At 48.4% G+C, this 27,471-nt stretch overlaps 1 protein-coding gene across 1 annotated transcript in view; it reads left to right on the forward strand.

The window, feature by feature from the left end:
- Positions 1 to 27,471, forward strand: part of LOC138535220 (kinetochore protein Nuf2-A-like) — a 528,523-nt gene that overhangs the window by 110,779 nt on the left and 390,273 nt on the right. Inside the window, exon 5 of the mRNA XM_069641278.1 lies at positions 7,129 to 7,190. Within this exon, the coding sequence (XP_069497379.1) occupies positions 7,129 to 7,190 (62 nt within the window). The remainder of the gene's footprint in view (positions 1 to 7,128; positions 7,191 to 27,471) is intronic.

The raw sequence follows: 27,471 nt of genomic DNA on the forward strand, positions 1-27,471 counted from the left end.
AGTTTACTCGAGATACTTCCTCGTGAAGAAGAAGACGGGAGGATGGCGCCCCATCCTAGACCTGCGACATCTGAACAAGTTCATCAAGGCGCAGAAGTTCCGGATGGTCACCCTCCAGCACGTCCTGGGTCAGCTGGAGGAAGGAGACTTCCTGTCGTCGTTGGATTTGGAAGATGCCTACTTCCATATTCCCATCCTAAAGGGGCACCGAAAATTCCTCAGGTTTGTGGTCCAAGGGCGTCACTACCAGTTCAAAGCCCTCCCCTTCGGACTACGGTCGGCACCCAGGGTATTTACCAAGTGCCTTGCACCGGTGGCGGCGCAGCTGCGCCGCGAGGGGATCCACGTCTACCCCTACCTGGACGATTGGCTCATCCGAGCCAAGACGAGGGAGCTCGCCGTGGACCACACGGCAAGGACCGTCCAACTTCTCACGGACCTGGGATTCTCCGTGAACTACGCCAAGTCCCACCTGGTACCCGCGCAAAACGCACTGTTTCTGGGAGCGAAGCTCGACACAGTGTCCCTTCTGGCCTCCCCGTCGGAGGAAAGGACCAGGTCCATCCTGGGCAAGGTACAGCGGATGTTGGTTTCCGACGCGGCCACGGTGAGGTCCATCAAGTCCCTCCTCGGAATGATGTCCTCTTGCATCTACCTCATTCCCATGTGCAGGCTCCGGATGCGCCCGTTGCAGGAGTTCCTGGACGCGCGCTGGATCCAAACGACGGGCGGCTTCGAAGAGAGGATCACACTCGACGAGAGTTTCCGCCGAGCGGTCCGGTGGTGGGGCACCCGCGCGCATCTGACGGCGGGCATGGACTTCCAGACCCCAGACCACCAGGAGACAGTGACCACGGATGCCTCCCTGGAAGGGTGGGGAGCGCACACCGAAAATCTGCACGCGAGAGGCCTCTGGCTCCCGACGGAGAAGTCCCTCCATATCAACGTCCTGGAGCTCCGTGCAGTGTTCTGGGCCCTCAGGTCCTTCCTTCCGTCCCTCAAGGGCAAGGTGGTGAGGATCTTCACCGACAACACCACCACCATGTTTTACATCAGGAAACAGGGCGGAACCAGGTCCCCAGCACTGTCCAAGGAGGGGCAGGACCTGTGGCATTGGGCAGTCGCCCAAAGGATGTTTCTGGTGCCGTTTCATCTGGCAGGGATAAAAAACACCTTTGCCGACTCACTCAGCAGGGAGCTGCGCTCGTGCCACGAGTGGGAACTACGGCAGGATCTAGTGGATCGCCTCTTCCGACGGTGGGGCACACCCCAGATCGACCTGTTCGCGACGGCGACGAACTCCAAGTGCCGGAGGTTCGCCAGCAGGTTTCCCCAGGCGAGGAGCATGGGCGATGCTTTCTCGTTCCCCTGGGAGGGCCTGTTCCTCTACGCGTTCCCTCCTTTGCCACTGCTAATCCGGCTCGTCAACCAGCTCAAGAGGTCACGGTGCAGGATGATCCTCGTCGCACCTGCGTGGCCGAGGCAGATATGGTCCCCGGACCTTCTGGACTTGTCAGCGTCCCCGCCAATCAAGCTGCCGGTGGACGCGGATCTACTCTCCAGGGAAGGAGGCGCCATCCTCCACCACGACCCGAAATCGCTGAACTTGCAGGCCTGGCTCCTGCAGCGCTAGAGTTTGGAGGATACGACATACCGGCCGACTGCAGAGAGGTTCTTGCAAAGGCCAGGGCGTCCTCGACTCTTAAATGCTACGGACACAAATGGAAGAGGTTCTCTGTCTGGTGCCACGCACAGAAGATTAACCCTCTACGGATTACGGCTCCCCAGGTACTGCCGTACCTGCTGACGCTGGCCAAAGCTGGACTGGCACACGCGTCCATCAAGATTCATCTTGCTGCGATCTCCCGATACACCAGAACCACGGGCCGGACGTCCCTGTGCTCTCACCGTCTGGTGAAAGAGTTCATGAAGGGACTGTTCAGATCGTTCCCGCCGGTGAAGGCGCCGGCCCCGGCGTGGGAGCTCAACGTGGTGCTGACCAAGCTCATGGGACCTCCGTTCGAGCCTCTGCACTCGGCCCCGTTGAAGTTTCTGTCGTGGAAAACAGCGTATCTTGTGGCCATCACCTCCGCACGACGGGTGGGAGAGATCCAGGCCCTTTCCTGCAAGGCCCCGTACTTGACTTTTCACGACACGAGGGTAGTGCTCAGGACGCACCCCTCCTTCATGCCCAAGGTACCGTCGGACTTCCATCTCAACGAACCCTTGGTGTTGCCTGTGTTCTTCCCGTTGCCTTCGTCGCCGGCTGAGAGGACTTTGCACTCGCTGGATGTGGCTAGAGGGCTGAAGTTCTACGTGGACCGCACGAAGTGTTTTCGGAAGACGTCACAACTCTTTGTGAACTTTGGACCTGTCAATCAGGGGAAGGCTCTCTCGAAGGCTTCCATTTCCAGATGGCTCTCCGGCTGTATCATGTACTGTCATCGGTTGGCAAACCGACCGCTGCCTGGCCGTCCGAGAGCCCATTCCACCAGAGCGATCGCAGCTACCACGGCGTTCCTTTCTGGTGTGCCCCTGCTGGACATATGCAGGGCTGCTACGTGGAGGTCGACGCACACCTTCACGAAATTCTACTGCGTCGATCGGGATTCCAGGGAGGAGTCCAGGGTCGGCCAAGCAGTGCTGCGCAACCTGTTCGCCTGAGGTGAGCCTCGTGAGGAGGTAAGATGCTTAATGTTGAGTTTGATGTAATGCTTAATGTTGAGCCTTTGCCACCTCCCGTGGTTGTGCATGTGTGTACTGCTATGTATTCTTTATTCATGAGCATGTGAATCCATGCCAGACCCCATGCTGGAGAAGGAACAAGTTACTTACCTGTAACTGTTGTTCTCCAGCATGGGTCTGGCATGGATTCACATGCGAACCCTCCCGCCTACCCCTCTGCGGCTCTTCACTTGGTCATACTGCCACTTCACGTGCTTCCAAATCTGAAGATGGCTGCCAGAGGCGGTGCTTAGGTAGAGGGCAGTCATTGGCTGTGGTCAGTATGACGCAGAGACCAGTGATTGGTTATTACTACGAAAGACAGATCAGAAACGAAACTGATACTGGTTTTTTCTTTACCGAGGATTCCCAGCCTGACGACGGGGAATATTCATGAGCATGTGAATCCATGCCAGACCCATGCTGGAGAACAACAGTTACAGGTAAGTAACTTGTTCCGTCCAACTTTAGATTCTGGATCTGGGTTGTTTATACGTGGGTAAACTGCTCGCCGTGTAATTGCTCGGATCCCCGTTTTGAACTTTCATTGAAAACGGGGGCCCGAGCAATGTTTTTCCCCGTCCCCTTCGCCAATTGTAAGGATGCAGGGGGGACACCTTCACTGCTGAAACCCCAAAATACCGAACATGGGGGAGTGGGTGATGCCCACTGTCCATACGGACAGTTTTATTCCATAAAATTGGGTGTTACCTAGATTCTAGCTGGTAGTGTTTTGTAAATCAGGGCAATGCATATTGTGGTAAGTACGTGGCCAAAATACATATTTTGGAAAGGGAACAGTAAGGCTATGATTGATCATTGGGACTTTCATATTGATTTTGTTTGAATCATAAATTCTGTAACCAAACACCAGCACTTTTTACGGAAAAAGGGGTTATGTGACAGTTGTTAAGTGAATAACTGACATTGTTATGACCTGGAAGTTCAGAGGGTTGTTTAGGAAAAATTATAGCCAACTGCAAATCCGAAAGATATTGAGTTACCAGGGAGTTCTGTGGCATATTAAGCATATGGCCACAGTTTGGATGCTTTACACAATAAAAGGAATTCAATGGTTTTATGCTCGTGAAGGATCCTTGTTGACCTTTTGGTGCCAAGAGAACCCACCCACCCACTCTGTAATGTGAGCTCTGAAGGCGGTGCACAGGGAGACCCCAGATCTCCCTAGTAAGTGAAACCCAGGATGACCACATTTTCGCCTCCAAATGAAAGGCATAAGATGACTCTACTCCATCTCTGAGGAAACATGGCAGCGATCAGAATTACTATGTGTGCCTGTATAGACCCAAGACACGTGGTCTGTGAATCTTGTCTCTAGACCCGCATATGAAACGGTAGAACAAAATGAACATGCTTGGAGAGTGCAGACTGCAGGTGACTGTGAATGGTCTGTATATTAAAAATGTTTTTCTTGTACGAGCATTAGTGCTACAAATGATGGGTAGCTTAGCCCAGGGACCACATCTCTCCTGCCTTAAAAGGTCTTCATTGGCTCCCGTTTGTAGCACGGATTAAATTCAAATCCCTCTGCATCATCCACAAGGCTGTCTGGGCCCGGGGACCACACTATCTTCAACTTTTTCTTACTAAATACTCTCCCGCTAGACCACTTTGTTCCTCTGTCACCAACTCTTTATGTGTAAATCGCTTGGCTAAACAAGAGGGTAGGTGGTCGATCACTTTGCTCAGCTGACTCCCTTCTATAGAAAAGCCTCCCCCTGCCTCTGTGCCTGGAACAGGACGTTCTTAAAATCTGGCTGCTCCTCAAGACCTTAATCTTCACCACCTCTTTCCCTTTTTCTCTTCTAATCCCACAGTTTCTGTGGTTGGTGTCCGAGGGCCTTATGCATCCTCTTGGTCCCTGACCTCCCAAACCCAATCTGCCCAGCTGCTGTCTACCCTCAGCACTTGCCTTGGCACACTCTCTGCCTTGGAGGTTCGCAGTTACTACTAACGTGGCCTCTGGTCATGTAGCACTCAACAACGTAAGCACTTCATCTGCATTCACCCATTAGCCCGGACACCCCAGCGCTTACGCCCTCTGCTCTTTTCCTTGCTGCACTTGCACGTTCTGAATACTCACAAGGCATAGTAGGCTTGTTCCTTCCTCCTTTTTGCCTATCACTCCCTTGTTCCCTCCCTCACCCCGTGGGCGCTTTGAAACAGTATTTTACTTGCTTTTATAAGCGCCTAACAAGCAAACAAATAAACAGTCTAAAAATACCAGTCACCTTTGACCACTATATTTTTACTCCCATCTTCTCAAGAGTGTGCAGAATACAATTTGTTGCCATCTGGAGCCCTGCCTGTCACTGGAAAAAAGTATTTTGTGTCCAGTCTATATTCATTCCACTATGTTCCTCATAAGGCACAGCCACCCTGGCGTCCTCTCAGCCAGCATGCAGCAAGCTACCCTGATGGAGGAATTGCCTTGCGCCATGAGCTTACTGTGAACATGAAAATACTGCTTTTTCCACAATTTGTCAACCGTAATTAGGGATATGAAGCAATTCCTAGTCCCCAAATGCAGCAATCTGGATTGTCAAATGCACCCACAGGCCTTTGGTCATGAGCCCTTGATTGTATCAATAAAACAATCCTATTATCCAGTAGCTCAGAAGCTCAATGCCATGACCTGCTTTAAATGCATCCAATACTGCAGAGAAGTCGGTGGCACCATGTTGTATGAGAAGGATCTTCAGTCCTTACTTTATTCTTTGCGCTCCGCAACTTGTTATTTTCAAATCCTCTTTTATAAAGAACAAACAAAGTTCCAAATATCAATAAAACTGACTTGGTCTTCTCGCTAATTAAATGAGCCATGCTACTATGAACCCTAGAACCAAATCAGTGTTGTCAGTACATAGGGTAGTGTGGAGTAATCCAAAATAATCTCCCCCTGACCCCCAACCATGGAAGCCAAATGGGAACGACCCGCCCACCTTCGCAGATATGGGTTCCTGATTTTGACAAATAACTGTCACCACGAAGCAGCCAATGAGTGTGCGGGGGGAGTGAAGGCGGAGATTGTGGATAGTGTAGGTGAGTTAAGTGATACTGGTTCAGAGGGTTAGGAAAATGTAATGTAATGTATGGGTATGGGTGAAGAACAAGGAAAAACACATTCACATATCGTACAACCTTGAGGCATAACCCCACACCTAATATCCTGTCCACTCTGGATTGTGGCCAAGAATCCCTAGCCTGAACCCGAATACCTGCAAACAGACACCACATAATGCAGTGGTAACTCCTGCAACCGATCATAGTGCATTACTAATGTCACAGAAGTAACATAAGCAGCACAGGTGGCGAAGGCCGACATATTGCAGACATACAGCAGTAGCAGGAGCAACATTTAGCAGTAACACAGCAGCTGTTGGGACCAATGTGCTACATAGTTCACAAACAAGGAAGCCAATAGTTCAGAGTTCATGCTCTTGGCGAATGTTGTGGTAGCCTGTTTCTTCAGACTAATTCAGTAGCTGTCACAATGCTCCTGTTCCCATTTTTAGAAGCGAAAGCTGCAACTTGTAGTTTTTAGTTTCTTGCATTTGCACTCTCAAACTACAACCACTCAAATGCTTCCACTTATCACTGGCCCTGCAGCCCAATTGAGAGTTCCTAGGGCTTGAGGATAAGTGTCTGTCCGCACAGCATGTGCGGGCCGCCGAGAGGGTGTGTAGATTAGTTATACCACTGCAGTGCATCAGGGAATGCCGCCAAAGCTGCGTGCATAAGTAACCTTGCTGCCGTTGTGTATCGAAAGCATGCTGCTGGGCGACCAGGTAAGTAAGTGAAGAGAGCAAAACAAAAGGAATGATGGCTTGAAGGATTAGAATTAATCTTAACCTCTGGCATTGCTCGGGGCAACCCCCAGTCCATCGTTCTTCGCCTGCCAAGCCATTGCAAAAGGGGAAAGACCATATGCAAATCGGGCTGGGTCCCACCCCAAAAGGGGCAGTACAGTCCAAACTGCTTGGCCACATCCCTTGTGGACGAGACCACAAGCCTACCAAAACATGAGACCACAAGCCTCCCAAAACATGTTTCGGCCTGTCTTGCCTGTGCCACGCGTGTCAATTACCAGCAATCGGCACAGTCCAAGGCTGGGCTTAAATAGAGTCTCTGATTTGGCGGGCGAGGGGGTCTCTGGCAATGTATTCGGGGCCCTAAGGACGGGCATCTCTGAGGTTGATTATCCTTGTGAAAATGAAACATGTTGCAACCGGTGGCCCCAAGCGCAACATCCCCTAAAACCCTGACATCAGAGTTTAATGTCTGTACTAATTTGCCAGAATATTCTGTTTGAGCAGTGCGGTAGAGAGATGTTTTTGTTCTAACGCAGCCTTTTCACTTCTTGTGTACTTTGTTGTATTATAGGGAACAGCTTATGCCAATGTGTCGTGTGTATGACTTTCAACTTGCAGACCTCATCAGTTCAAGTGAGTGAATTCACTTTAAACTTTTCTGCCTATCACTGGTGTTTTATTTTCTATACAAAGTATTTCTAAATGTCAAAATGTTGACCGTGATGTCACTAGAACTTAAATGCATGTACACCGGAATGCATTACCTGTTAGGTTTTTCCTGAGTTTGCGTACTACCTTTGAGTCTCGGGCAAATGATACTTTTCCTGTGACTAATAAAGTGTATTTTGTTTGCAGGACTACAGGACATAAACCCATCTTCGGGTGGTTCTTAAGAGTAGAGCGCTCCTTTTACAAGAAACCGAAGTCTGACCTATAACTGTAAAGGAATGTTTTCACGCTATGTACGTGTTTGATTTTTCTTCCTTGGTACAGAACAACCTGCCCTAGCTCTGAGCACCTCCTGGAGAAGGGATCGGCATTCTCTCAAATTATTACAAAACAACGGGCGTTGGACCAAAAACATTTCTGCTTCCAAGATTGTCCATTGACTGTTTGCTTTTGGTTGCCTTTTCGGTTTGGCGATTAGGTGGCCTTCATGTGCCGCTGCCACCTATGAGCCGAAATATTGCCATGCAAGCGACTATGCGGAAGGTGGAATGCTTCAAGGGCTACACATCTTGTGGGCGTTGTTACTAACGCCCTCAAGCTTTGCTCCTCCACTGGCCATTCCCGCCCAACCCCCGACCCCAGCTCTCCTTTGTGCTATAGCTTTCGTTCAATTAGTCAGTTACATCACTGACTTAAATATGCCAAACATACTCAGTACCTGAAAAAGAATTAAAAGGTAGTGTTTTAAACCATCACATTCGTAATAAACCGTAAAAGCGGAACTCTTTTCACTATGTTTATTAGTGTAGCTTGCAGACTTTTTTTTTTCTTCTTTCAATTCCAAGTACTTATTGGGGATTTTCAGGGCTCACATACGCACTAATAGCAACGTTACAGTGCGTTTTCAGATGGTCATGTGACTATTTGTAAAACGTGCAGTAACCGCACAAGCATTACATAAATATGCCCTACAGACCCAATGGTGACTTGAAAACTATCAAAAATGTCTGCAAGGTGCTGTCTGTTTTATTGATTTATAAAGCGCACCACACCCTCGGGTATCTGGGCGCATTACAAGACAGCATAGATACAGAAGTTACATACATATAATCATTGTAAGTGGACATTAATATAAGGTTATAAGTACTAAGTGGCATAAGCATATACAGGTACTATATATTGTCAGGCAGAAAAGGAGACGTGTACTACTGTGTGGAAGGAGGAGCAATAACCAATGGGAGTAGCTTAGGTCCTCTGAGAGCTAGGCACATTCTGTGGTGCAGAGTCGTTCAACGCTAACCACTTTTTAGTGTTAGTTCTGAAGTTTAGGAAAGCCTGATCGGAGCGCAGATGGATGGGGAGGGCATTCCAGGTTTGGGTGGCCTTGTCAATTTGAACCGTGGTACAGTGATGCAGAAGGAGTTGGTAGACCTGGTAGGTCTTGATGTTGGTTTTTTAGTGATTTTTCTCTCTTGTACTGTAGAGCCGCATGTAATGGAAACTATTTTAAACTAAATCCTATCCTTGATGGAGAGCCATGTGTACTTTCTTCTGGCTTCGGAAATATGCTCTCTCCTGGGGATACTCAAAGCTGTCCTGTTCTGAGGACATTACTTTGTAAAATGTGTAGTTTGTCTAGGATTTGTTAGTTCGCTCCTGTATATAGTGCATTGCAGTAATCGAGTCTGGATAGGATAAGCGCTCTCGCTAGTATGATGCAGCTATTTGTCGATAGATACGGTTTGCACACACGTATTGGCTTGCATGTATACGAGGGAGCTGAAGCAGTCGCGTTGACGTGTTTGCGCAAGTTCAATGTGGAATCGAGGTAGAAACCTAAAGTTTGGCGGCTTTGATGATGATGCCGTCTATGTTAAATGAAGAGTATTGGACATCAAGTTTAGAAAGGTGAGTGAAGGCACCTAGGATCAGAATCTCGGTCTTATCATTCAGGGAGAGGCTGTGGACTGTCATCCATGCCTGAATAATGAGTTAGATTTTGTCGACTAATGCCATGTCATAGTTACCTGATTATAAGTATCTGGGTGTCATCTGCGTAGTTCGTGTAGATGACACCCAGATGATCCAAAACGTCAAAGAGAGACTTTGTGAATATATTATACAACGTCGGAGAGACACAAGAGCCTTGTGGGACTCTGCCTGTAATAGGGAATGGGTCTGCAGCGTCAGATGGAGAAAAGACTCTCATGGATCTATTGTTGAGGAATGATTTGATCCAGGCAGATGCCTCTTTAGAAAAAAGGCAAGTCTTTCTACTATGTTTATTTATAAAGCGCTCCAAACCCGAAGGTATCTGGGCGCATTACAGGCATTTTCAGATCCTTGGGTACATTGCATGCATTTCAGGTTACATAAGACACAAGGTTACACTATTGTGCGAAGTGGTGATTCAGTACATAAGTCGACATGGAGTGTATGCAGGAGTTATTTACATAAATACAGATAACAGCACAGATGCTGATTCCGAAGGTTCTGGTTATGGTGGCTAAGGTTGAGGTAGGTCTTTGGAGGTGAGCCAATGTTTTGCGTTTTTTCTGAAATTGTGAAAGGATTGATCTCCTCTTAAGGTAGTGGGTAAAGAGTTACAAAGTTGGGCAGCCATGATAGGAAAGCTGCTACCGCCTGCTGTTTTCAGTTTGAACCTAGGGACTCTTAGGCAACAGGAATCGGTGGTCCTCGTGGGTCGAGTGGAGTTGTTTTTGATACATTTTTCTGTTGGGTATTGCATGGTTGCGTTGTTAAGACATTTGTAGTTTAGGGAAACTGTTTTAAGTTGAATTCTGTCCTCGAGGGAAAAGCAATTATTGTTCCATCTGAATACTGAAATATGTTGCCTTCTGGAGATGCTTAAGGATGTTCTAAGGGCATTATTCTGCAGTATTTGAAGATTATTGACGATGTATTGCTTGGCACCTAGGTGCAGTGCATTGCAATAATCAAGTTTGGAGAGTATTCGAGCTCTAGCCAGCGAAATGCAACGTTCTGTAGAAAGAAATGGTTTACAGGCGTGGATCAGCTTGCAAGTGTAAGCTGTCGCTGATGCCGTAGCACTGACTTGTTTATGCAAGCTCAAGGCAGAGTCTAGCTAGAAACCTAGGGTTTTTACCTCCTTAGCTGCCTTGATGTTGTTACCGTCGATGTTAAAGGAGAGGTAGAGATTACGTTTCTTCAGATTAGCTGGTGTACCTAAGAGCAGTAGCTCAGTCTTCTCATCATTCAGGCAAGGCCCATGTGAGGCCATCCAGGCCTGAATGATGAGATGGATTTTGTTAACCAGTGCCTGATCTTTGTCGTCGTCGCCTGTTAGATGTATGGGGATCTGGGTGTCATCTGCATAATTGGTGTAGGTGACGCCCAGAGAGTTTGTGATCAAATTGGTTTGGTAAACACATTATGCACCGTATGCGATACACACGAACCGTGTCGGACTCCGCATGTAGTAGGAATGGGCTCAGATGCTGTAGAAGGAGAGAAAACTCGCATGGATCTGTTTAGGAAAGATTGGATCCATGCTGTTGCTTCCGTGAAAAAATGAGCTGCTGTTGATAGATGTTTACACAGCACCTTATGATCAACCAGATCAAAAGCAGCTGATGGATCCAAGAGGAGCAAGAGGGCAGGTTTCCCTTTGTCTTTCAGGTCATCGATCTGATTCTTCAGGTCAATCAAGGCTGTTTCAGTGTCATGTTGGGGTATGAAGCCAAATTGTCGGGGTCCTAGTAGATTGTTGGTCTCTAAATATGATTGTATTTGGATGTATGTAGGCAGCTTTATTAATGATCTATAGAAAGGGGACTGTCGTATGTGCGCTATTGTGAAGGGTCTGTGAACACTAATGTACAGACGTTATTCTGGTCTTCAAGTAATTACTGGAAGTTAACAACACATAATTTCCTAAATATTTCCTGTGCAACCAGGCAGTCTCTGTTAATGTGTCATTAACAAATGGTATAACAGTGCTGCATACTGCCTCTTCACACTAGCAAAATACTCGAGTGAAGCTTCCCAAACTTAAAGCACCAAGTATTCTGCTCTGTGAGCAGTCTTAATACCCCCATCAGCCTGCCCTTACAATGAAGTGCCGGTTCATAATGTTAATGAATTTCTTTAATTTGCCTATGTATATAATTCTGTGGGGTTGCCTTTGTTTTGAACTTCTTATTGTTGGCAAGAGTTCAACAGGTCAGCGACTGGCCACAGCAAGCGCTTGTCACTATTTACATTAGCAGGAGGTGCTGCAAAAGTTGGCGTAGGAGTGTGACGATGCCACCATGAAAGTAAAGTGACATTGCATCATTGCTGGCAATCCTCCTCCTGTCTCCGCTGGATTGAATCACTGGCCGCTTCAAAGAGACATTCGGCTACAGTAAGTAGTATAAAGCGCAAGCCTAAGATAGCCCATTGTCCAAGTTGCGGGCAGAAGCGTAGACCGGGTAGGGCCTGAGTGGGCAAGGCCCACTCGAAATCTGTAAATCCCCACTCAGCGCTAGCGTGGGCATTTACAGCTGTAAATGTCACTGCAGTGGACCCAACTACATTAGCTTGAGGCCCCACTTTTAGACAATCCTGGCTACGCCTCTGGTTGCGGGCACATCTTGTGCTGAGCTTTGAGAGGGATTGTGGCGAGGCTGCAGGGCTGCAGGGCTGCAAATGGCACTGGAAAGAGGGTATGCTGCTGTTGGGGAGAATTCTAATTTCTGTGCTAATTCCCTTCAACCTTAGAGACCCCCAGTCTTTTGCTGGACTTTTGGACTTTCCATTTTTATCCTGGACTGAGGGAGACCTTTTTCTCACACTCATGTATATTTGACCTGATTTAGATTCTGTGTTCTTTGGTTTTGGAGTGTGATAAACTCCATAGGCATCTACTTTTGTATGGTAACACAGCACCTTCAGTGTAGTGTCACAGCAGTGTCGCAGAGAAGTCCTTTGGATTTTTCTTAAGGTTTAAAGACCTTCTCTTGGGTGAACTACTGTTCCCAAGAGTAGTAAAGTGAAACTGACTTTACTTACCTGTTATTCCTATGTAGGTCCAGTACAACCCATCGTATGTGGAAGTACTGGGGGTTTACTTAGTAGCCCGTTTTCCTACTTAATCATGTAAACATTTTTATGTTGCCTTCACAACTTTAAATGGCTGGTGGCAGTGGTTTAATTCTCCTACCATTGTGCGTTTTTACCGCAGGCTGAATCCTCTGCTGCCATATTGCACCTATGGGTGCCCATTTTGTCAGAATGGCCCCAGTCTTCTTTCGCCATTTCTTGATTGTCTGGTATTTCTTGGGTTTTACTCCGCGCGCCAAACCAGGTTGAACACTTTTGTTTGTTTTGCCTTTGGTGGGCTTCAATGCTGAAACCCGCCTCTGGCTCCAGTTTGTCTGGCAGGGCAGGAAGCGAGGGAGGTGCCTGAAACTCCCTGTCCTTAGTCTCCTTGGTAACCTGATTGCACCTAGTGCTGATTGGCTGGCTGTCCTTGCATGAATGGGAGAAACCTGCATAAAAGGCGAGGTTCTTGTACTGAAGGCAGAGTCGACCAACATCCGATGAAGGAATCTGTGAGAGAAGCTTGCTGCACCCTCCAGGACCTGCCGCTGAACTGCCTGGTGAAGCCCTGCTGCAGTGCTGAAGCTCCAATATCAAATCGACTAGAGAATCCCTGGAACGGACGACTTCTTCCCTTGAGTTAGTTGGACCAACTAGCCCAAAGACTAACTTTGCTGGAGGACCTTCCCCAACTGGCTGTACTTCTTTGCTGCTGCTGGAACCGAGTGCCAGGGGTCGAGAAATCCGTAGTCTAGTGCATAGTCTTTAAGCCGGACCAGACATCCAGGAAGATCCTGAGGACCCTCCCGAAGCAGGACAACTTAAGCCCAAGGTCACCTCACCAGAGTGCTGGATTCCAGAAGCAAGGGAAGCCCATCAACTGTCCAAAATCCACGGTGGTGCTATTTGACGGTAGCTGAAACCGCAAAGTGCTGCTGAACTGAAGAGAGCCCATAGCTGCAACCGACCTTCAAACTGCTGTGCAAGAGTCCTCCAGACAGTAAAGAAGTCAGCTGGATCCTCTCTTAAAACCTAAGGTACTGTCTTGACTAAGGGGTACTTGCCTCTTTTGCCGGTAGCTTGCATTATCTCACTTGAGACTTGCAGTAGCTGCTTTTTGCAGAGTTGATCTCAGCTCTCTTTCACAAGCCCAACAGCTTGTGGCCCAACAGTGCTTTTCATTACCATTCTTTAACTTTGTGCAAGACTTCTGTACTATTTTAGAAGTGCCTCCGCTCCATATACATTGTTCAAATTGACTTTGGCTGTCCTGGCTCCCTGCAGACTCTTCTGACCCATTGACTTTAATTCTAACTGAACAAATTCTAGCAAATCTAGTGAAATCTTATTTTAGCTGCTACTGAGTGGTTAATTCAAAGAACATATTTAATCCTTTACAGAGCATTTTAAGGTGAGGCTGAAATCTTCCTTAGGCAAAACAGCCTTAAAAAAATGTCCTTATTTTCAATTAAATTCACCAACCCTGCTAGAAAATGTCTAAAAATCAAGACGTCCCAGAGGACTCCTTTCTCAAAGGAATACTTGACTTTTCTCCTGATTTTGATTCAGACCAGGACTACCCTTCCTCTCCACTCTGCTGCTGTTGGGAAGACCACCTGTTGCAAGTAGTGTTTTTTACTTTCTATAATTCCTCCCAGTTGGGTGTCATAATGTGGAGGGCCTATCAAGTTTATTTTTTACTTTGTTCTGTTTAGGGCTCGTCTCCCAAATCTTTCCACAATCAAACATTAAACATATTGTGCATTTAATCGGTGCTGCCTGGAGAGTAAACAAAATGTTTTCATAATCGGGCCATAATGGGATCGCAGACTCATCAAGTGAAGAGTGCATGCTAGCTTGAATTAAAAAAAAAAATAGCTTTTTAATACGCCCTCTTTCGAGGGGCTTGTGTCCTCTGATGTATTCCTCATCTATGACCGTAATCACCACAGCTGTGCTGCCTCGGAAATGTTTTTGGCGTCCTGCGTCGATGACGTCGCTACACTGTCCTCGAGGGCCTCCGTCGAGGGTTGACGTCACCGGATGTTATATCTAGGACGCACGGCGCCCATAGCCTCAGTTCTGTTTTTCCCGCGAATGTGTTCACCTCAGAATCTCGGCGCGCTCGATTCTTCTACTTCGATTTATAAAGTTTGTGAATATGTCTTCGTCTTCTTCTACCCCGAAGTCAGGCTTCAAAAAGTGTCGGGACTGCGGTGCTAAAATGTCCTTTACGGGCCCACACGACGTCTGCCTCTGGTGCCTGGGTGAAATCCACGCCACCGATGACTGCGATGACTGCCAGTCCCTGACTTCGAAGGCCTTGCGGGAGCAGAAAAAGAAGTTAATGGTAGGTAGGGTTTCTAAACCCCGTTAGTTGAAATCTGCTGGGCTTTCGACCGACGACTCGAGAGGCGACTCTCGGCGTCGGCGTAAATCCAGGGGGTCTTGGTCGCGGAGTAGGTCCCGCCATTCCTCTGCCTCTTCTAGGCACTCTAGGAATCGCCGTCACCGGTCGCCTTCCCCGTCCTCATCAGAGGACTCCACCAGATGGCGGGTGGCTTGCCCCAACAAGCATTCATCACCGGCGGAATGGGACGCATTCCGCAAGGAGATGATAGCGATTTTCGAATTGCAGGGCACTGTTTCGTCCGTGCCTTCGAGAGAAGCCGGCAAGGAACGAGCTAGTGCCACCGCTCGCACACCTTTTGGGCTTGGGCGGTCGGCGCGATCATCTGGAGCAGTCGAGGTCCCGATCGGACACAGTTGATCACCATAGCCGTGCCAGGTCCAGGTCCTCGACGCCCTCGAGACCGTCGGAACCTTTGAGGCCTTCTAAGAAGGCATCAACGCCGTCGGTGCCATGTCCGTCGAGGGACTCTCTCGATGCTCCGGCTCTGAGGAAGTCGTCGACTCCGAGGCTGTCGAAGGACACGCTTGGGGCTCCCGCCTCGAAGCAGTTGTCGAAGTCGTCGACGCCTCTGTCGACATCGACGCTTTCATCAGCGCCCTCAACGCCTTTTTGAGGAGGCTTTACCAGAGGTGCCCCGGAGGGCGGTGGAAAATCAGAGGAAGGCCCTCTGCAAGTCAGTGACGCCTGTCTTTGAGCCCTTCTCTGGTCACCCCAACCCCCTAGCCTGATTTGTTCCAGCCTTTGGACTACATTTCAGAGGTGGAAAAAGGGTCGAATGAGGATGGGGTCGTGCCTCCTGAGGCTCCCGATGACCTGTTGTCTGGTCACTGCCAAATGGAAGACCTACGTCAGTCTTTACATGACGCCAGTGGTCTGGACACCTCTCACCTACCAGGTTGAGTTTGGTAGGCTTGAGCCTGTCACACATGCTGAGTCCTCGTACAGTCGAGGGTGACTGAGTACTTGGGGTGGTCTGGGCCACCTGTTGATTTTCTGCAGGATGACCTGACAGATATATTGGACCAAGGTCCGCCCACTGACCCGGTGCTGCCATTTCATATGGCCTTACAAAGAAGGTTGGCGGCAGCTTGGACATCTCTGAAGAGTCTCCCGGCAGTGGGTAAGTCGCTTCCGAAAAAATACTGTCCAGCCAGTGGTGACCCCTGCTACTTGTCTACGCACCCCACTCCGGAGAGTTTGGTGGTGCAGGCGGCTACGGCCTCAGCAAAGCAGGCTGCATACCCTACCATCCCTCCTGATGTGGCGACAAGCGCTTTGATGGCTGGGCAAAGAAAGTATTTTCATCTGGGGGTATGGCTTTAAAGGCAGCCAACTCTGTTTGTGCCTTAGCAAGATTCACTCACACTCTGTGGAATTGTGTATCTTTGGCAGCTGAACATATTCCCGAAGCGGAGGAACGGGATGGCTTCCTAGTCCTCGTGCAGGATGGCAAGGATGCCATGTGTGAATCCGTTCAGTCTGGCCTGGACGTGGCAGACTGTCAGCCGGTCCATGGCGGCGAGCAACGTGATGCGCAGGTTTGCGTGGTTTGCTCCCGATGTGCAGTCCCGGCTTCTCAACATGCCCTTTGATGGTGTACATCTTTTTGGCAGCAAGGCTGACGAGAGCCTTGAGAGGTTGCAGACCCCCAAAGCTGCAGCGAAGTCGTTGAGCGCTGCAGTACGTCAAACTCCCCCTTTTCATCGTAGGGGACAGCAATGGAGGGGAGGTTCCTTTCGATACTACTCTTCCTCTGGTAGATCGATGGGAGTTGCCAGTCAAAGGGGCCAACGTAGGAGTACCAGAGGTGGAAAACAAGGTATCCGAGGTGCCAAAACCGCTCGGGCAGTTGCCTCCTTGCCTTCAGGCACTGCCACAGCCGCTTCCACTCAGTAATGAGGCCATGGCCCATGGTTCGCCGGTTGGGGGAAGGCTGGAGCAGCATCCTGTAGCATGGCGTGCCATTATTTCAGATGTGAGTTCTGGAGATCATAGTCCATGGCTACTGTCTTCCTTTCCGGCAGAGGCCTCATGACAATCCACCGGGGAAGCTCTTTGAAGACCCCGGATCCGCTCCTGGCGCAGGAAATCCTATCACTGCTGGAGAAAGGCGCCATAGAACTGGTGCCTGTAGCGGAGAGGAACAAAGGATGGTATTCCCCATATTTTTTGATCCCGAAAAAAGACAGGGGATTGAGACCCATCATGGACTTGCATGGTTTGAACAGGTGCCTCAGGAAGGACAAGTTCAAGATGGTTACTCTTTCTCAATTCCTCCAGGCCTTTCAACTTCAGGACTGGTAGGTGTCTCTCAACCTCAAGGATGCTTACTTTCATGTGCTGATTCATCCCAAGCACAAGAAGTACCTGAGGTTCGTGGTTGGGGACTCGCATTTTCAGTTTCGGGTCCTGCGGTTCGGATTGACCTCCGCCCCGAGGGTCTTCACCAAGCTAATGGTGGTGGTGGCAGCGTATCTCAGGAAAGGGGGGATTCATGTCTACCGCTACCTGGACGATTGGTTGATCAGGGCGCGCTCTCCCGAGCAAGTCCTGGATCATCTGTCTGTCACCTGCCACTCCCTTCACAAGCTGGGCTTCTCCCTCAACTTAAAGAAGTCTCAATTGACACCTACCCAGCGGCTCCAGTACATCGCAGCAATGCGCGACACATCCCTGGGGCAGTGTTCGCCTCCCCACGTGAGGGCTCATCACATTCTGCAGATGGACAAGTTTCAACATGCCCAGAGTCTCCCGGCGTTCGATTTCTTGAGGTTGCTCGGCCTCATGGCATCCTGCATTCTATTGGTGCCAGAGGCCAGGCTGCGGATGAGATCTCTGCAGTGGTCGCAGTCCTCTGGCAGGATGTTGGATCCCGTTCAGGTGCCGCCCTCGGTTGCCCAGGATCTTCTGTGGTGGGCCGACGAAGGCAATCTGATGAAGGGAGTACTATTTTGGCTAACCTGGCCGGAGGTGACGATCGTGACGGACGCATCCCTCACGGGATGGGGAGCTCATGCGAACGAGTTGACAGTCACCGGTCGTTGGTCTCCGTCGGAGTCCAGACTCCATCAATCTGTTAGAGCTGCGGGCTGTCAGGCTAACCCTGAAGGCTTTTCTGCCATCTGTACGGGAGAAGAATGTCCTGATTATGACGGACAATACAGTGGCCATGCACTACCTAAACAAAAAGGGGGGGCAGGGCCACTCCCACTGTGCAGAGAGGCGATGCAGCTCTGGTTCTGGGCCATACAGCAGGAAATTTCGATCGCGGCATTTCATCTGGCCGGCGACGAAAATGCGGTGGCGGATGCTCTGAGCAGGCAGAGCATGGTCTCTCACAAGTGGGAGCTGGCTCAGGAAGTTCTTTTGGAGATCTTTGCCCTTTGGGGGACCCCACAAGTGTATCTCTTCGCCACCAGTGTCAACCGGAAGTGCGAAAGATTCTGCTTGTGGGAATTTCCTCTTAAGAGGAGCCTTAGGGGACGCGTTCGTAGTAGAGTGGTCCTTTCCACTGCTGTATGCGTTTCCTCCAGTCCCCGTCATTCCGCAAGTGTTGCGGAGGTTGTGGAGGTTCGGTTCCCGAATGATCCTCATTGCTCCGGCATGGGCCAGGAGAGCGTGGTACCCGGACCTTCTGGACATGTCCATCTGCCCTCCAAACCGTCTTCCCTATCGAGACGATCTGCTCTCATGGAAGGGGGGTCGGGTTCTCCATCCAGAGGTCAAGTCTCTCAGCCTTCATGCTTGGTATCTGAAAGGTTGAGGTATACGGATTGGGACCTCCCTGAAGACGTGATGGAGGTGTTGCTTTCGGCCAGAAGGCCAGCAACAAAATCCCTCTAACATTGCCGTTGGAGAAAGTTCTGCGACTGGTGCAGGGTTCAGAATGTGGATCCTTTTCAGTGTTCAATTCCTGTGGTTCTGTCTTTTTTTGCTTTCATTAGCTCACAAGGGCCTGCAAGTGGGTACCATTAAGGGTTACCTGGCGGCGCTGTCAATATTTAAGCGCTCATCTGAGGAGTGTTATTATTTTTAAGATTCCTTTGGTTTCCCAGTTTCTAAAAGGGCGAACTAATGTTTTTCCACCGTCACCTTTCCAGGTGGCGGGATGGGATTTGAACTTAATTCTAAAATTCCTAATGGGAGCTCCGTTTGAGCCCTTACATTCTTGTCCATTGAGAATGTTGACCTTTAAGACTGTATTTTTAGTTGCGGTTACTTCTGCTCGCAGAGTGAGTGAGTTGCAGGCACTTTCCGCCAAGCCACCTTTCACGGTGTTCCATAAGGACAGGGTTGTCCTTAGGGTTTGTCCTTCTTTTCTTCGGAAGGTTGTGTCGGAATTTCATTTAAGCCAGAAGGTAATTCTTCGGCGTTCTATCCTCCTCCGCATCCTGGTAAGGAAGAGGAGAGGCTCCATAGGTTGGTTCCGAGGAGAGCTTTGAGCTTCTATCTCTCAAGGATGTCCCTGGTCAGAGTGGACAATCGGCTATTTGTAGGATATGCTGGAAGGCGTTTAGGTCAAGCTGTTTCCAAGCAGACCTTGTCCAGATGGATCCTTTTGAAGATCTCTGAATGTTACTGTTTGGCGGGTAAGGACCCTCCAGTAGGCTTACGGGCTCATTCTACTAGGGGTGTGCCTGCCTCTACTGCTCTGCAGAGGGGTGTTCCCATTCGTAATATTTGTGAAGCAGCCACATGGGCCTCTGTCCATACTTTTGTAAAACGCTATTCCCTGGACTCTATCCACGGGCAAGATTTGGCCTTTAGTAAGGCGGTCCTCTATTCTGCAATTTGATTGGGCATTCTAAATTCTTTTTCCCACCTCCAGACGTTGGTACTGCTTTCGGAGTCTGTCATAGATGTGGAATACGTCGGAGGACACAATCCCCTCGAAGAACAAGTTATTTTCTTACCTGGCAACGTTCTTTCGATGGGATGTTCCTCCGACGTATTCCACATCGCACCCTCCCAGCCTGCCCCTCTACAGAATTTCTTAAGCGATTGCAGCTTACGTTTCAGCAAGGCTTTCTGCAGTCATACTTGCAGGAGATTGGTGCCATACGTTCTGGGGAAAAAACTACAACTGAGGCTGTGCGTCCTAGATATCAGTGACGTCGACCCTCCGAAATCAACTAGCCCACTCCCAGCTGCTCCCGCGAGAAGTTCACGTAAACTCACTATGGAAAACATTGCACCTTACCTCGCAGTTCCCACGTTTTAAGCACCCGTTCCCTAATGACCCGGAAGTCCTAGCATCCACCTTCAATCAAGTCATCACCTCAGCAGTGGACACAGTAGCCCCGCTCACCCTCAAAAAGGCTAAGAAAGTTAAGCACTCTAACGCCTGGTTCACCGAGGAGCTCTTCAAGCTTTGCTCCAAAAAAAAGGCTGCTCTAGCTAACTGGAAAAAACGCTCAAACAATACTACCAAAGCTGTTTTTAAGGCTGTCTCCAAAGACTACAAAAGAGCCATCATTCAGGCTAAAGCCTCCTCTTATAACACCAGGATTGAAGGTGCCAAGTCAGGAACTAGGGAAATATTTGCTATCTTCCGAGAGCTGGAGTCTCCCGCTCCCCAGGATTATCCTAAAAGATGACATTTGGTGCAACAAAATTCAAAATGCCATGCTAGACAAATTGGAAACCATTCATACCAAAATCCTAGCACACCAAAATGCCCTTTCCAACCTTCTTGACAACTGTAACAGCACCTCTAGGGTGGAAGCCCCCTTCACCCCCTCGCCCATGTTCGACTTCAAAGACATGAGCGAACTTGAAGTCACTGCCCTCCTTAACTCCACTAAACCTTCCAATTGCAAGGGCGACGCCTGCCCAGCGCAGATCATTAAAGACTGTGCCTCCCCTCTGGTCCCCCCTCATCACAGCATTCATTAACTCATCCTTCCAGGCTGGACACGTTCCAGCTGGACTCAAAGAAGCTTGGGTCGGACCGCTCCTGAAAAAACCCTGTCTCGACCCCCTGGAAATTACAGGCCCATTACCACAGTGCCCTTCCTGCTTATAATTCTGGACAAAGCAGCCTACCTGCAAGTCCAAAAATGTATCGAAGACAATCACCTCCTAGGTCTTCGGCAGTCCGGTTTCCGACCGAGACACGGCACAGAAACAGCTCTGCTCGACCTGCCATCGCCTCTCCACCGCAGCCAACTTCTCCCCGAGGGCCTGTGCTTGGATAACCTCCTTCCTGGAGGATAGAGTCATGAAGGTTTTCTCAGAATCCTCATGCGCTAACCCCAGCTTCATCAAGTATGGGGTCCCACAGGGATCGTGCATAGCTCCCACACTCTATAATTTATTCACTAGGCCCCTATTCAAAATTCTTGACGCACTGGGCATCTCATACACTAATTATGCTGATGACACCCAGGTGCTGATCGCCCTCTCTGGTGACTATATATCTGACCTCAAAACACTCCATGCCATTTACTCCACAATCCAATCATGGATGGCCAAAAACTGGCTTTGCCTCAACAGCGAGAAAACAGAACTCCTGCTGATTGGGGCCCCCCTCCATCTTGAGGAAACTAGATGAACAATACCAATCTTTCACAGTAGATAACATCCTATCGCTGTTACCAATGTCATCAAGACGCTGGACGTATACATTGAACCTGACCTATCCATGAATAGACAGGTCAACGCAATTGCCTCCTCTGCAGCGTAGCTGTAACGCTCACCTGGTATCCACGGGGACGTCACTCAGCCTCTTCTGACCTCTTACAACCTCGAACCCTTCCCTAGAGTCTACTCGACTGGAGACTGGGCCTGAAACACAGGATTGGTTGAGTTTAACTCCCTATTGTCTCTGTGTGCTTGAACCCCTTCTTCCCCGGGGTCCAACCCTTCTGTTTGATCCACAGCTCACCTTGTTTTCTTGGAAAGTGTGCTCTCCGTCCTGCTTTCAGCGCAGGGGCGCATTGATTGATGCGGGTTTGTTGCTGCCTAGTTACTTCACTGGCAAGAGTCCGACAGGTAAGTATAATGAGTCTTTTGAACAGTTCTCTAACTTCGTTCCTTTCCTTCCTTAGATGATGGCCGGCGTCCGGGGATGGCGACGTGCTGCTGAGATGAATAGCGCTGAAGGTGAGTGAGAGCGCGATGCGCGAGTAAGCGCGGTATGCAGCGCCTCTAGATGTTTCCATGCTAACCTGGAGTGTCTTTTCCCTCTTGCAGATGGATGAGAAGTTCCGGAGACAGAGTTCCCCCAGAGCAGCTGGGATTCAGATAAGCGTTTGAAGCTCGTACAGTGTTTAAAAATAAGCGAAGATTTGCTGAATGCTTACTAATGTCTTTTTTTCTGTTTTCCCTTTTCCTTAGGAAGCGGCGTGCCGGGATGGGAATGACACCGCCAAAGATACCCGCAGAACAGAAGAAGCGATGAATGATGGGCAGAAGCGTCGCAATGTAAGGCTGTCCTAACGATGTTCTTGTTCTTGCAGGAGCTGAGCGCAGAAGAAAGATGCAGGCCTACTGGAGACCGATCCGAACACGATGAGTGTCACGCTGCAGGTGCAGAAAACACACAGCATGTTTCTGAGCCCGGGCGTGGCTTAAATAGTCTCTGGGCTGAACCACACCCAAAAGACTAGACTGCACATGCAGTTCTGGGAACTGAAATACGTGGGGGCATCCATCTTGTCCCCCTCAAAGCACTACAAGTCCAATCCCCAATGTTATCCTATGGGAGTGAGTGAGTCTTGTGCCACAAGAGCCAAGTCTGACTCCCAAGTGGGTCTTTGGAGGGATGGAGAGGCCCTTGAGGGCCATGTAGGTGATCATGGCCTGGCTCCAGCCTGACAGCTTGGAGGGCTGGGGACATGAGGGGCAGGTATCATGACAGTAAGATTCTAAACTCCTCAATGCAGCCAGACCTTACCTTTCCCAACCAAACTGCCTTACCATAGCTAGGGCAATAATTGGGTCGAGGTTGGACTACTGCAATGCCCTCTTAGTAGGCATCTCCCAAAAAAACCTGGCCACTACAACTAGCTCAGAATAATGCCCTCCGGGCCGCAACAGGCATCTCAAGACGTGACCACATCTCTGAGGTCAGGCGGAAGGTCCACTGGCTCCCCGTCAAGGAGAGAATTACATTCAAAACACTCGCCCTGGCGCACAAGTGCCTGCATGGTCGTGCTCCACCTTACCTAGCTCAAAGGATCACCCTGCACACTCCCATTAGGCCCACCAGAGTGGCCTATACCAACAGAATCCTTGTACCTTCTACCCGCAGAGTGAAAGCGGGCGGTACAAGCTTCCCTAACATGGCACCCACGCTGTGGAACTCCCTTCCCCCTTCCATCAGGGGTATTGACTCCCATGCAACCTTCAGGAAGACCATCAAAACTAGACTCTTTGTCTAACAACCTATGTTGTGTATACTGTAACATGATTTTGACAATGTACTGCTTTTTTGCCTGTTTTGAAACTGTCATGAAAATGTCCATTGTTAACCGTAACTAGCTTCTGTTTTCAAGTCTCTGCTGGGGCTGCATTCCTGTAACCCTGAATCAAGCCTCCCTAAGCCTTCTCATAGCGCCTTAATGCCTAAGGGCTGCAGTGTGCTTTACAAATGCAAATAAATAAATAAATACATTCCTATATCAGTATTTGCTGCCCTTTTGTAACGGTCCTCCCAAATTTCCATGGATAGCCTCTATCCGGCAACCTATGTTTCTGTTGGTCGGCATGTGTTCGAAAATCTTTTGTCTGAACAATTCCTCCTAATCCTGAAGAATTGATCATATGGCATTTTTGTCTATGGTCCATTCCTCCGGGTATCTTAGTGGGTATCTGCATGTCTTACCTCTTGTCCGGCAGGTTCTCGTTACTTTTTGGTTTGGACTGATAGTTTGGCCTTCTCAGCTTCAGCAACATCAGCTCTTATTTGCCAGTGCTGCTTCTTTGGCCTTCTCAGTTACAGCAAGGGCATGTCACCTGTCGACTTACACTGCTCATCAGACACACTTCCCTCTCTCCGGGACTTGCAGGGACCCTAGTGGAACGTTTTTTGAATTTTATTGTCCTTCGTTTGTATTAACTGTGGTCCCACTGAACTGTTGACATGACGGCAGACTTCGGTCATCATGGCATACCCTTCATTGCTCCTTTCTCCATGCACCCCTAGGTTGCAGAGCCATGCAACCCTAGGCCACCAATATGCAGAACCTGTGCTATATGAAACCACTTTACATTAGATTATTGTGATGCATCTTGGCATGCCAGCGCAGCCGGACTACCTAAAGTGTCTGTTTTCTACTATCCTGTTATGACCACTTATCTGCCTCTTAATTTTTCCCTTTTTTTGGTGTTGGAAAAGGAGGAATGTTATTTTAAATCATTTGTGGAATAAAGTTAAAAATAGGCCTAATAGGCCACCACAAAATAATTGTAATTGACTAAATTGAAAAGCTTTCTCTGTTAAACTGTTTGGGATCGTGTATACAGGTAGATATATTCGATGTTTATGAAATTAATGAAGACACAGGATTGAGAGCTACTATTACAATTGCCTTTTTTATTTTTGTTGTTGTTGCTTTTATACACTCATACGCTCATTGGTGTGCCTTGCCTACTTCTGTGAGCCGACCCCGTTGGAAGGCGCAACCCGGCCCGCCTACTGAAGGCACGCTATTAAAGGCACTTGCCTGTCTGTCTGTCCGGGCCGACCGAGGCCGTTGGGCGGTACACTGTTTCCTCGCACCTGACCAACCGACAAAACCACTCTGTCACAGGCTAAGAACTATTCTGCCCCCTCTGTGACCACAAACTCCGTCCACATCACCCTGGCTGAGAAACCCTACTACAAGCCTCTCCAAGCATACTGTGTGACATGTTAAGTATACTTAACAGCCAACTGAATAGGATCATCCGGCCCAACCGTGTCCGACGCCTACCTAGCACCCTTGAAAACTGACTAGACCTGCTTTTAACTGTAATGAACACATTCGCTGGTAATCAGCCTTCAACTATCTTAGTCCGACGTGTACCCCTAGTATAACGCAAGGTCTGCCCCCTTCCTCAATTCTCTAGCAATCACTAGTTATTTCGCTCCATTGTTTCACTGCCGCCATTTCATCTTGAATTGTGGCCACCTACGCACTCTTCATGTGCCCACCTCGCCGCAATTAACACATTGTTACTGTCGGTCAGATGAAACCTTCTCATTGTAGAGGCGACACTTGTGCTTCCACGATTATTAAATCATCTGCTCCGTCCCTAGTCAAAGTAATTTGTATATTTGTTAACGCTTCACTTAAGGAAGGGAAAGCGCCTGCGGAACTTAAACAAGCTAAAGTTACCCCGATCATTAAGAAACCAGGCTTGTCAAGAGATAAACCTTTAAATTTCCGTCAAATCTCAAATACTCAATTTTTGTTGAAAATTCTTGATAGAGTTGCTTACTATCAGATTGCTGAACATTTGAATCAACATCCAATCCTGCACTCATCAATCAGGCTTCAGAAAACAATTCGGAACTGAGACCTCCCTTCTGGAATTAAAATCCAGGTTATTAACACAAATGGACAAGAACGGCCTCTCTTTGATTATATCCCTGGATCAATCTGAAGCCTTCAATCTAATCGAACACACCATATTGAATAACAGGCTGAAGGAAGTGGCTAATTTCTCTAACTAAGCTGCTGCTTGGATCGCTTCTTTTCTTGAACAAAGACACAGTAGTGTTTGTTCGGACATTGCCGAAGCTGATCCAATCCCAGTTCTCTTTGGAGTTCCACAGGGGGCTAGCACCTCACCATGTATATACAATCTTTTTATGGCTCAATTTTTCTATATGCTGGATCTGGAGCAGGAGGGTGTAACTTTTTCAAATTACGCCGAAACACCCAATGCGTGGTGCACCTAATCGGTTACCATGAATTAGATGAGCTGGAAGTGAATAGAATTTTCAGCCTAATTGAAAACTGGATGTTGAATAATTATTTGGCTTTTAACAGAGCCAAGACTGAGCTAATGAATGTGGGTTCTCCATATTCATTGTAGTTACTAAATCATGCCTATAGTTCCTTCACGCTGGGGGTTGATTTGATATATGCCCACTTCCAAAAACATAAATACTGGGCGTTACCCTTGACCAGTCCCTCAATATGAAAGCACATGTGTCCTCGGTCGTGTCTTCATCAGTCTATTATGTTAAACTGTTATCACACCTGAGACCTCTTATATCTCAGAAAAAAAAGCTATAATAGGGGCCAAATTAGATTATTGTTGCCGTCTCCTACTAGGCATCAGCAAGTTGGCTCTACGGAAACTGCAACAGGTTCAGAATTGGGCTGTGAGTTGTAGTGGGGCTTGCCAGACGCGAACATGTTTCGGAAGCCAGGGGGGTCTGCACTGGCTTCCAGTGTAGGCTAGAATCAAATTTAGAACATTGATTATAACATTTAAATATAGAATGCTAATGATGCCTCTATCTTCAATGCTATATCAAGGATAAAGTAAACACTAGAGCGTTAAGATCTCGAGATCACAATTTCCTGGAGCAACTAAGACCAAAAACCTCAAAAGCAGAGAATGGGGCCTTTTCCTTTAAAGCCCCATCTTGTGGAATTTACTTCTAGATCACTTGCGCAAACATAAACTCCTGGCCAGCTTCAAGAAAGAACTTAAAACCTTTTTCTTTTCATACTCTGGTATCTCGGGCAGCACTATATTGCAAGTATCCGGCCAACAGGTTTGGTTTTTTTTCTATGACCGCCGGAGATGGTACTTGTGTAGGTTAGTATAGGAGAGCATGTTTGTTGTATATTTGCTATTTTTGTTTTGTTAGCGCCTTCATGCCTACGGCCCCATAGAGCGCTTTATAAATGTAATGTAATGTCTACCTTCCAAGTTCATACGTATGTCTCGTAAAACATGATGTAATGCGAAATGCCTGAATTTACTGTAACGTACATTGCCGACGTCATAGCAGAATGACCGGTTGTTAGTTGCACATCCAGCCTGTGTGCCCTACAGTGACCATACTGCTCATACCTCTGGTAGTACCATACCCCAACGTGCTACATATACATTTTTAAACTGTCTGAAATTGATAATTTATTGTTGTGCCACTAGAAATGTGTAATTTGAAATAGTCTTGAGCCGCTGCCAACCGTATCCAAACATATGTGTCTGACCCGTCTACTTTGATTCTATACTTAAGTCTAGATCTGGTGGCCCCATCGCGAGCATACCTCCGGTGGCACCTTAGTCGTCACGTGCCCCATAGGTTTATAAACTGCATAAAATCGTTTATTCATTGCCGTGTCACTGGAAATGTGTAGCTGTAAATTATCTTAACTCGCTGCCAACCGTAGCCAAACTTGCGTGCCTGACCTGACTAGCTTGACTCTATTTTTTGGTTGCACCTTCTTGCCCAACGGTATGCCCCACACGACTTTTATCAGCTTGATTTGTCCGGCCTTCTATATTGATGCATACTAGGCCTGCTTACCCCTATTTATGGCAGTTTGCTGAGTAACTAATGCCTGTATTCTGCCATTGCGTACTGTGACTGGGTAATTATGCATGCCTGTAGCAAATACCATAATGCCTTACCCTGGGTGTGCCTTCATAGTATTGTCTTCGTTATAAATGCCATCACCCAGTCCAAATCTCCCCTTGCTAGCATCAGTTCACACACCCTCAAGCCAAGAAACTCACTCACCATGTCCAAGCACCCTTATGCGGATGGCTGTGTCAAACCCACCATCTTCCTCCCTCCTTTGACGCTGACTTGCAGGA

Source organism: Ambystoma mexicanum, chromosome 1q (genome assembly GCF_040938575.1).
Source record: "Ambystoma mexicanum isolate Mex_15411 chromosome 1q, UKY_AmexF1_1, whole genome shotgun sequence".
Lineage (NCBI taxonomy): Eukaryota > Metazoa > Chordata > Amphibia > Caudata > Ambystomatidae > Ambystoma > Ambystoma mexicanum.